The sequence below is a fragment of the Podarcis bocagei genome (genome assembly GCF_964188305.1).
Source record: "Podarcis bocagei genome assembly, chromosome: 2".
Lineage (NCBI taxonomy): Eukaryota > Metazoa > Chordata > Lepidosauria > Squamata > Lacertidae > Podarcis > Podarcis bocagei.
The window spans coordinates 12,723,091-12,734,533 of NC_138126.1; the positions used below are offsets into that span (position 1 = coordinate 12,723,091).

The following is an 11,443-nucleotide window of genomic DNA, read 5'->3' on the forward strand; positions in this document are numbered from 1 at the left end:
CAAAACAAGTTGCAGGATTTCAGCAGAGAGCTACGGCATATAGAATCCTCTAACTGTAGAGTTGGAAGGGACCTTGAGGGCTATCTAGTCCAACCCCTTGCAAAGCAGGAACTTCCAGCTGCCCCGTACGGGGATTGAACCTGTGACCTTGGCATTATAAACAAAGCACTCAAATCCACCCCCCAAAAAGCCTTTTACAGCTGCAAAGTGCGATCGTGTATAACAAGCACAAATCATCGTAAGGGAACAATATAAAGGATGTCTTCCGGGGCCAACACAGTAGAACTGTTGAAAGCAATGGACTTAAAAAACAAGTGGGTTTACTCAGAGTAGGACCCAGTATACCTTGAAGTGGGTCTGGTAGCTCACTGGCAGGACTGGTGGCCTAAAATTGGAGCGCCTTCTCTGTCACCACAGACAGAGCCCTGGGTTCAAATCTGCCGGTTTATGCAGTGAGCTTAACCGTCCTCATAGGGTTGTGAGGCTGAAAGGCAAAGCTGGTGAATTGGGTCTGTTGCTTTCTTGGAGGAAGGGTGGTTATTAAACGTTTTTAAATGATTGACATGAGATGTATAAGCCTGTAGAAAGAGTAAATAAGGTTTTTCCCCTGCTTTGCCGTGAAAAGCTGGACTCAGCCCGGTGAAATTGGAAGAGGATGTGGCATCAGGGCACGAAAAAAGGAGCCCTTCTTCACACAACGCTAAACTTCCCTGGAATTGAATTCTGTAAGGTGCTATGAGGGCTGATGCCTTTGAACAGTTCCTGTTGGCTGGGGCTAAGGGGAGAAGTCGCCAAAATTATATGGAGGGCACCCTGTTGGGGAAGGCTGGTAGACAACATGGAAGAGAGCTCTCTTGAGAGGCTGTTGTCTGGCGACACCTAAGAGTGGAGCCTCCTTTCCCAGAGGCTTCTGCATCCTAAAAGGTTGGGGGTCCACCAAGTCCCCAGTGGGGAGCGGCCATCTTTTCTCCCCACGCCTTTCCTTACGCCTTCCTCACAAGCTTTCCAGAAGCAGCGATCTTGGGGAAGCAAAGCAACCCGAGTTACGTACAATTTCGGGGTAACAATACAACTGGTTTGAAGAACAGGTGGGAACAAAAAAGGACCGGCCTTTCTTGCAGCACATCGTTTGAATGTTTATAAAGAAATAAAAATGTTTTGCTCAAGATGGTGTGCTTCATTTTTTTTTAACCCTTTCGTGATGGTTTGTTTTGTGTTTCCGATGTTATTTCAACCTCATGGTTCACCTGAGACCCTTTGGGGGCCGGTGAGCTTTCCCTGGTTCACCAAGTCTTTTTCCCAAATGGTCTAGGAGCATCATGGCCCTCCCAAAGGGGCAGGAAACATGGCCCTCCAGATTTCATTCAGCCCCCAACTCCCCTCAGCCCCAGCTAATGTGGCCGAAGGGCGGCCATGATTGTGGTTGCAGTTCAGCAACCTCTGGAGGATGCCTGTCAGCTGTCTGAGAATGGGAGTATACAGTCATACCTCAGGTTACAGACGCTTCAGGTTGCGTTTTTTCCAGGTTACGGACTGCCAAAACCCGGAAGATGCGCCGCTGTGGGTTGCGAATGCTGGAGGTTGCGAACATGCATCCCGCATGGATCATGTTCGCAACCTGAGCGTCCACTGTATATACATACAGTCATACCTGCGGGTTGCGCGTTTTTGGGTTGCAGACTGCGCCGAATCCGGAAGTACCAGAATGGGTTACTTCCAGATTTTGGCACTCGCGCATGCGTAGAAACGCAAAATGACATCACGCGCATGCGCAGAAGCGCCGAATCATGTCACGTGCGTGCGGCGCTGCAGGTTGTGAATGCGGCGGGTTCCGAACATGCCTCCCGCACGGATCATGTTCGCAACCCGAGGTATAACTGTATATATAAGGCATCAAAAAAGAGGGGGGAAACAGACAGCATTTGTTTAAAAAAATTTATTTTCACACACTTTTCTAGCTTCCCCCCACTGTGCAAACACTAATAGTTGAGCGAAATCTCCCTTTTGTGCGACAGCTGATACCAAGCACATGACAAAAGCTGTATGGGGTGGCGGTGGGGAGAATAAACCTTTTAACAAAGTGCATCTGTTGGGAGCCAGCCGGCACCAAATCACACAGGGTAAGCCAAAACTTTATTCGGATTAACAAGGTCTGCTCAGGAGCCCCCGGCCCAATGAGCACAGCAACTCTTCTTGGTACAGTAGTGCCTCGCAAGACGAAAATAATCCGTTCTGTGATTCTCTTCGTCTTGCGAAGCAAGCCCATTGACAGATTAGCGGATTAGCGCTATTAGCGGCTTTTAGCGGCTTATCTGCTGATTGGATCAGCTGATTAGCGGCTTAGAAAAAGGGGGGGAAAGGGAAAAAAAACCCGCAGGAACTTGCAAGACATTTTCGTCTTGCGAAGCAAGCCCATAGGAGATTTGTTTTGCGAAGCACCTCCAAAACGGAAAACCCTTTCGTCTAGCGAGTTTTCCGTCTTGCGAGGGATTCGTCTTGCGGGGCACCACTGTAAGTCTATGAGGCAGTTGAGGTGCAAAACTCTGTTGACTAGCTATATATAGACTGCAGATGGGGACACACTTCTGCCAGCATGTAACTGTGGCTCTCAAAAGCTTGGGCTGGCTGCTTGGATGCTACTGGGCTCAGTTCAAGATCCACATAATAATTTAAAAGGCCCTTAGCAGCTTGGGGCCAGGATAACTCAAAAGACTGCCTAATCTTTGATATTCCTGCCTGGTCTCCGAGATCTGCAGGGGAGTCTCCCTTAGTGGTTCTCCACGGTCCAGATGTACAGCTCACATCCCCTAAATTTGTGGGTCCAATTCTGTGACACACCCTCCCAGCTGAGTTTAGGAAGACCCCTCTCTCCCTGTTGAAATTTCAGGTGTTTGACGAAGGCCTTTCTGTTTGAGCAGGAATGTTAAGTTTCCTCCCATGATTTTCTGATTTATTGTAATTGGTGCTGTCCATTGTATGCTTTGGAATGTGAAATTTGGGGCTTCCCTCGGGCTTGATCCAGTAGTTGCAGTTGGTGCTGAATGCTGCAGCACGATTGCTGACAGGGCGGAGGCATTGTCAGCGTATACTCAGAGATCTGTGCTTGTTGCTGATTTGCTACTGGGCCAAGTTCAAAGTGCTACTATTAGTATACAAATAAATACCTTTTAGAAACCCTATCCAGATTCGTAGAACAAGGATGTGTATTTTAACTTGCTTTTTAGCTTCTCACTGATTCTTTTTTTTAATGTAATGTTTTAAATAGTTGTGTTTAACTTTATTCTTTTCATAACCTCTTTAAGGTTTTTTTGCAATCAACGGTGTATAAATTTATGAAATGAATAAATAAAATTAATTTGGATGTATACCACTTAGAAACTTTGGCAATTAAGCAATATATAAACCCAGTCAGATGGGCGGCATATAAATAATAAAAAGTTTTATTATTGTTGTTATTGTTTCCCTTTCATTGCTTGTCCGATTATAACCAGTAATGGCTGATTGCCTTAAGTAAAGGACCCTGCTTAAATCTTACAGTGGCAACAGAAACAAGCAGGAAAAGGCAGGACAAGGATTTGATGAGTGTGTTGGACCGTTCTGAGGAGGGCTGCAATGAGTAGGAATGGTGAGAGCCTCCCCCTTCTCCTGATCAGGATCCTGACTCTTCCCAGGAGCAGGAGGACAGTATAGATTTGGAGTGGTGGTTCACAGAGGGACTCAGTTTACAAGCCAGAAGCTGGGACATACTGGATGGGAACAGCTAGGAGGAGAAACACTGGAAGAGAGAGGGTTAACAGATTCACAGTCTCTGGACATCATTCACCCTCCTTCTCCAAAGTCACGGAGAGCTCAGAAGGTGGCAGCACAGAAAGCACAGTGGTTGTGAGATCAGGTTACAAGACGCTGTAGTGACGTGGGTGACTAGGGAGGAAGTGGGTGGAATCCTTAATTGGGAGCACCGTCATTCCTAGGAAATGGATTCTTTGTTCTCTCGCTGTGATCATTAAAGTTTCTAACTGGTGAGAAGACTCCTTTTCCTTTGTTCTGCTTATCTACTGCCAAAGGTGAAGCAGTTCCTGTGCAAGTGCTGCAGATATGGCACATTACTCTAAACCAGCGGTTCTCAACCTGTGGGTCCCCAGATGTTGTTGGACTACAACTCCCATCATCCCTGAGCTCTGGCCTTGCTAGCTAGGGGTGATGGGAGTTGTAGTTCAACAACATCTGGAGACCCACAGGTTGAGAAAGGCTGCTCTAAACCCATATGGAAAAGAAACAAGTTTATTGCTACCCAACAGCCCGACCACTAAAGAAGCCCCCCTCCTGAATGAGTCCTCTCGTGGATAACCAGGTGCGGTCGCTGGCTGAAGCTTTTCCCACAGTTTATGCACGCGTATGGCTTCTCTCCCGTGTGGGTCCTCTTGTGCGTAATGAGGAACGAGCTGCGGGTGAAGCTTTTCCCGCACTCGGGGCATTTGTAGGGCCGCTCCCCTGTGTGGGTCCTTTCGTGCGCGGCGAGGGCCGAGAGCTGCTTGTAGCTTTTCTCGCAGTCCGCACATTTGTAGGGCCTCTCGCCCGTGTGGGTCCTCTTGTGCTTGACAAGGACGGACCTCTCGTTGAAGCTCTTCCCGTAGTCCGAGCATCTGTAGGGCCTTTCCCCCGTGTGGGTCCTCTCGTGGACGATGAGGGTGGATCGCTGAATGAAGCTCTTCTCGCAGTGGGAGCATCGGTAGGGTCTCTCGCCCGTATGTGTCCTCTTGTGCACTGTCAGCGTTGACTTGTGTTTAAAGTTTTTCTCGCAGACGGGGCATTTATACTGCTTCTCTCCTGGCCAGGGGTTCTCAAGTGCCGGAAGGCTGGGCTGAAATAATTTGTCCCCTCCTGGACAACTCCTCTGTTGGCTCTCAGGGGCTGTCCTGTGCTGATCCAGACAGCACAAAATGTGTTGTTTGCCCCAAACGCCACACAATTCCAGTTCCCCAGAATTCTCCGGCCGACTCGTCTGCCACTCCTCAGGCTTCTCATCACCTCCTGGAGCAAGAAAAGCATCTTAACATGAGTTTGGTTCATCCCCGAGGAAGAATAAATAAAAACATCTCAAAAAGGGAGAAGCTGCAGTAAAGGGCAACCCAAATGATGAGCAGGCTCGTGAAACTCTCCTAAGAGGAAATGTTAAAAAGTTGGTGGCTTTATAGTTGTGAAGTTCTCCCTATTGGCAGTTACGCAAACTGCAGCGTGACAATAGCCTTACCTTTTTATGTATATAGGAAGAAAGGTCTATAAAATTTTGCATGGTGTGAAGAAAGTGGTTAGGGAGAAATTTTCCCCCTCATGCTAAAGTGTAGATGCCTTAAATAATAAATAACAACACACAAAGCATTACCTGACAGAGTGGCGTCTGCTTCATCTTCTTGTTTGACCGCGTCGAAGAGTGTCCCTTCCCAAGCCTGTGACAGAGCTGTCTCTGTGTTCGGAAACTCATCAGCCTCCTCTTTGAACGGCATCTGAGTAAACAGAAATCAGGGTCAATTGGGAGTGATTATGGCCTAGCGCTACTGTTTGGCAGAGTGAGAAGGCCTGCCTTTATTTACTGCCTGGGCTGTGAAGCTTACCAATAAGTCTGGAGCAAGTTCATATCTTAACAGACCGATTACCAGGACAAGCTTCTCGTCAAGCGGTACAAAACTCTTCAAGCAGTCCAATAATGATATGAGAACTTTATAATCAACCCTGAAGCTCACTGGATGGCTTTGGCTAAGTCACCAAATCTACTAGTGGCATTTATAACCCATATTTTTTCTGAGTTGTGCAGGAACAGTGGTAGGGAACTTTTTTTTGGCATGGAAGGCCAGATTATTATTATTTATTAAATTTATCTCCTGACCTTCATCCAAGGATCACGGGGTGGTTTACAGTATAAAAACACAAAAATACATAATATGACGACAAACAAAAGAATACCGCCCCCAACACACAGTTTATAAGGCCTATATTGTTTATTTAGCCAGAAGCCTGGGTGAAGAGGAATGTTTTTGCCTGCCACACATTTGTCCCCACCCTTCTGGAAGTGATGTCATCATGATATCAGGTGATGGACAGGTGGGCTGCTGCCCCACCCACCCATCAAAGTTCCTTGCACAGCTGGTGGCCAGACGCATGCAAACCGCAGCACAAGGCCTTATGCTCAGCGACAGGAAAGCACTGAGCATAGGGAGGACAAAGGCTTCAAAAAACACAGGAACTTGGTCCACCGGAAACTTGGTTGTGTAATCAATCCATCAGGCTTCAACTTGGCACCCATCAGTTGACAGGTGATGACTTGACCCCTGCTTTCTGTAGGGAGCAGCTGCATGCATGATCAGATTCCCACAGAGAATTCAGCAGATCCAGCCACAGCTCTACTGAAGTCATCTATGATGTCTTAGGTGACATGAGGTGGCCGTAGTTTGGTGAAAACAGTCTTACAGGCCAAATAGGGACCAATTTTGGGCCACACTTTACTGGGGTAGTGTCAGGCTTCAAGGAATTGGCTTCCTCCGTGCCTTGGCAGTAGATTAGCAGAACTGAAGGAATGGGTTTCCAAAACTTAAAACCTGACTGAGCAGTCAGTCTGAAACGGGCCCCAAAATCCGCATTTTTCCTTCTCCAAGGGAGCATTTCTAAAATGCTTTAACTTGAGCTGTTGAGCAAATGCATAACAGGAACCCAGCTGTATAAACAAAGTGCTCTCCCTTATCAGTCCATGAAGGCTGGTAATGACGGATGGCCTTGTCCATTCCAAAGTGGAGCAGGGATGGCACGTCTGGGTCTTATCTTACATCCTGACCACACTCTGACGCACAGGCTTAGTCTGGGAATGGCGCCAGGAGGGCTCTTAGAGTTGGTGACCTTCTTACCCCAAGATAAGGAATACAGGAACAGGAACACCCTTATATGGTCAAGAGTACAGGAAGAGGAACACCCTTTTATGGTTAAGAGTACCGGAGCAGGAACACCTGTGATATCAACTTGCGTGTATAAGCTGACGTGGTTGGATTCCTGGGGAAGAGGGGAGAGGGTGCCTGGAGGAGATATATACTGCATGAAATTTCTCATTTCTTTGGACTTGCTGTGAACTGACTACACAAGTGCCTTCTGCTATCCGGAGAGAATAAACTCTTTCTCTGAATCAACCTCGGTGTCAGTTGACTTCCTTTCTCCCTCCCGGGAGCAACGCAGACCCCACCAGTCGGTAAAGTCTAATAAGGCTACAGAACAAAGTTAGAATTCTTTAATAATCACAGCAAGGGATGATGAACGTCTCCCTCGTAAGAGTGGCGGTGCTTCCAATTAAGGCTACACACACACCAATCCCTCTCAATCTATGTCACCCCTACGTCTGGTAACCTGAGCTTGTGCTTTCTGTTTTTCAACATCCTCAGCTAAGAATAAGCTGTTAGATGGGCAAGTGACAGGACACCTGTCACGCTGACTCCATTTCTGGGACGCTTTAGAACAGCTCCTTTCCTCCATGGCTTTTCTCCATAGCCCAGGCTCTCTGCCCTATGGAACTGCCAGCGTCAAAGCCTCTCACCTCCTCCTCCTCCTCCAGCCTCCTCAGCAGGAAATCCTCGGCCAGGGACACAGCCCGTAAGCAGGTCTCCGGCCCACCTTCTAGAACCCGGGTCCGGACTTCACAGGGCAGGATGGCCAGGAACTGCTCCAGGATCACCAGCTCCAGGATCTGCTCCTTTGTGTGCCTCTCAGGCTTCAGCCACCGGTGGCAAAGATCTCTGAGCTGGCTGCACGCCTCTCGGGGGCCTTTGGCCTCCTGGTAGCGGAACTGCCTGAAGGACTGGCGCTGTGCTTCCAGAGCCCCGACCTCCTCTGGAAGCTCCTCCTTCAGCATCTTGCAGCCTGCCTTGTTTTGGGCCAACTGACTATTGTTGGCCACCTGTTGGGTTGGTCTCTCCCCTCCAAGCTGCTGACGGGGTTCAGCCACCCTCCTGGCACCATCAATGGGTGAGGTTCCCGTTGCCTGGACTCCACTGCCTTTAGGAAACGACGCCATTGGGCTTCCCAGTGCTGTTGCGGTCCTTCCTCTGCTTCCCCTTTTGCCTCCTCTGAATTATTTGTTCTCTCCAAATCCCCCAGGCTCTCCGCCCAGGCGGCAGGAGGGCACTTTGCTCCAAGAGCTGCAGCGTCCGATTCTTCCCTCTTCTTTCCCTTTTCTAGCACAGCTCGGAGGTGGAGACCCAGGGCTGCTATTTCCCCAGCCTCGGTGGCCATGTTGTCTTTTCAGGTCATGCATAGGTGCCGACTCCATGGGGCCTGAGGGGGCTCGAGCCCCCTCAAAAATTCGTTTGGGGGGGCTCTGCCCCCCCAATAATCTCCGGCGCCCCTCCAGCAGAGCGCCGCCGCCGCCCCTCCCCCAGCCCAAAATGCACAGGGTCGGGCTGCATGCCTCCTGCCCTCCCTCCCGAGCAAAAGCTCCACCCAATTTCCTTCGGAGCTGATTAATAGGCGCAGCACGCTCTCCCCTATTCGCTCACGAGGAGGCGGCGCCACTTTATCTGCATATTCATGAGCTTATTTATTATTCATGAGCTTTCCCGGGCTCCCCCAATATTTTTTATAAGTCGGCGCCCCTGAGGTCATGTGGTCGTGAGGTCAGTGCTCGGGGCTGAGCAAAACAAGAAAAACTGGAATTAAGTCACGAGAAGTCCCTTACCGAGATAGATAAATAAATAAATGTGTTAAGAGTTCCCAAAGGAGGAGTAGGGTGGGAGCATGTAGAGAAATTTGATCCAGGTTGCATTTAAAAGCAATCGGGACCTAATCTGCCCTTTCTGAAATGACATGAGAACCAAACCACAGCTCTCTTTGGAAACGTTTTCTGAATTTTGCACTGCTGTTCTCCAGCCATGCATACAAAACATTTGCTTAAATACATCTATTAGAGAAAAGAACATGTTAAAAAACATTGCATTAAGGAGAAATGTTTATAGCGGGCAGATTTGCATACAAACATGCGAGGAACGATTCACAGCGAGGGGAAAGGACAGATTTGCCCAGTCCAGCTTCTGAGAAGACATGCACAGGACTGTGCTGTTGATTTTGTTTCTAAAAATTCAAATAATGGATTGCAAGGGAAGTGCAAGCTGTCAGTCACATTTGATTAACACAATCCAAAGTTTGTAAGCTAGTAATAAACCATGGCTTATGAATATGGTTTGTGGTTAAATTATGGTTATACCGCTGGTGGCATGTGTGTTCAGACATTCAAATAAACCATGGTTTAGTGCAACATACAAACCACTGAAAGCTATTCTCCTCAGAGAGCTGCTGCTAACAGAGTCCCCTGTGATGAGATATTGACTGTTAGATTACTCTAAGAATTGTAGTTCTGTGAGGGGGAAATTGTGTCTTCAAACAACTCTCAGGACCCTTAACTACAACTCCCATGATGCTTTGGTGGGAAGCCATGGTTTTAAATATATAGTGCAGATGGGTCCTGTATCTGGACTTTAATGAGCATTTGTTCTAATTTGTTCATGGGACAGTTATTTGACAATCAGTCTTTGCCCTGCATTCATCCTTATTTTGCTAGAGAGCACTCATTCATTTATACGATGCTTTTCAATACATTTCCTTGTCATTCTCCTAACCACAAAAAATCTTCTCTTTTATAAAGTAGATTTGTTGCTTGAGAGAAACAGAGCCCTTTCATCCACTTTCAAATGTGCAAACCTAAAGTTCTGATATGCACTTACATCCCTCCTGCAAATCAGCAGCAGGCTGGTTGCCAACCACACATTCAAAGCCACACCCCCCCCCATCACAGGACCACTGGGAACTGTAGTTTGCCCCTTGTGGTGCTGCAATTCCCAGCACCCTAAACGAATGATAATTCCCTGGATTCCTTGAGGGAAGCCAACTGCACCATAAATTTAACACACGTAATTTCAGGCCCCTCCCCAAAATAGCATGGAAACTGTAGCCCCCCCCCAGCTACAATTCCCAGCACTCTGAACAAACTACAGCTCCCAGGATTCTTGGGGTGGGTGTGGGGAAATGCACTTTAAATGGTGCGATCCGGAGGCACCTAAAGGGCAAACACACGGACATGAGACTCACTGGTCAGTTTTACTGACACAGCCGCACTGCTGCCAAGGAAATCATTTTGTGACATTTTAGTGGGTGCAAATGAAAGCACTGCCTTGGCTGCGGATACCCACCCTGCCCACTATCCTGCCATCCCGGGGGACCAGCCCAGCTACCTGGGTTTCCCGGGGGGGGGGCACTCAGTGTGGACCAGTCATCTGACTCAGTCTAAGTAAGGAAGGGGGGAATCTCCATGTATCTGGGCAAGAGTGGAGGGTGGGGGCAAAGGGTGGTCTTTAAACCCCCTACCTTGATATTTCCCCCCTCCCCTGGTGCCCCCCTCCCTAAAAGCTCCCTTACCCTCTACACTCACCTGATCCGCCTCCCACTGCTAGTGAAAAAAATATCTCCCACTTGAATCCACACCTGGGGAATTCAAAGGGCAGGTCATGTGGGGAGGCAAAGTAGAAAGTAAATTCCAAGCCGCCCTCTTCTCTCTTTCCAGGAATGAGAGGCATCCAGGCCTGTCTAGGAACCGACTCGGTCATCTTAACTCTTAAAAGACCGAGGCTGTGGCCAAAACCATACACTGAAAAGCACATTTCACATCATGCAAAGAAGCACCTCTGTGCGGAGGTGAGACTAGATGGCTGGTTTACCAGACTGCCCCTCCAATTTGATCATTTTGCTTTTTAAAGGAACTCACAACAGGAACAGTCTCTGCTTCCGCTTCCCGGGGGCGTGGCGCCCACCGGGTCGCGCTGCCAGGACGATGTGCTCCCTCCGCACTCCTCTTTCTCCGCCAGTGCTTAACAACCAGATAGATTGACATGTCTGAGCTCTTTGTTCCCTCCTCCCTCGGGGGCGGAGGAAATGCACACATCAAACGTATCTACTTATTTATTTCATCGAGAACCTACAAAGCAACACTAGATGTTGTGCTATATCGAGATTAAAAGGGGAGTGGGTCGCCTGCCTCTCAGGCTCACAGTCTAAAAACAGGTCACATTTTTAAGATGACATTTTGGAAAGATTCTTAACAGTCAGCCTAATATTTATCAGGCATTCTGATGTTATCGTGTTTGTTTTGCTGTGTTAAGTCTTTTTTGGGGTGGGAATATATGAGAAATGCAAGAATTTGGAAGAAACCTATTAAAAAGGCTTATAAAACCTGCTCCTCAAAACCACTAACTTGCCAAGAGGCTAGTTAGCTTGTGTTTTCATGTTGGCTGAATAAAAGAGGGGCGAAGGATTGTAGCCTGTTAGCGGGCAAGTAATACAGTGGTACCTCGGGTTGCAGACGCTTCAGGTTACAGACTCCGCTAACCCAGAAATAGTACCTTGGGTTAAGAACTTTGCT

General features: G+C 48.2%; 1 protein-coding gene and 2 long non-coding RNA genes across 3 annotated transcripts; 2 read left to right on the forward strand and 1 right to left on the reverse strand.

The window, feature by feature from the left end:
* Positions 1-2,079: 2,079 nt before the first annotated feature.
* On the forward strand, positions 2,080-3,448 carry LOC308581326. The gene is made up of 2 exons (XR_014004972.1): positions 2,080-2,201; positions 2,517-3,448. It is a non-coding gene; the product is annotated as an uncharacterized lncRNA (long non-coding RNA).
* LOC308580879 (zinc finger and SCAN domain-containing protein 21-like) lies at positions 3,236-8,061 on the reverse strand. Its single transcript, XM_081183149.1, has 3 exons — positions 7,574-8,061; positions 5,384-5,504; positions 3,236-5,031 (listed from the first exon to the last, which is right to left on the reverse strand). The coding sequence occupies exons 1-3, from the start codon at positions 8,048-8,050 to the stop codon at positions 4,307-4,309; spliced, it is 1,323 nt and encodes a 440-aa protein (XP_081039275.1). The 5' UTR covers positions 8,051-8,061; the 3' UTR covers positions 3,236-4,306.
* Positions 8,062-8,157: 96 nt separating this feature from the next.
* Positions 8,158-8,715, forward strand: LOC308581352. The gene is made up of 2 exons (XR_014005000.1): positions 8,158-8,281; positions 8,633-8,715. It is a non-coding gene; the product is annotated as an uncharacterized lncRNA (long non-coding RNA).
* Positions 8,716-11,443: the final 2,728 nt, after the last annotated feature.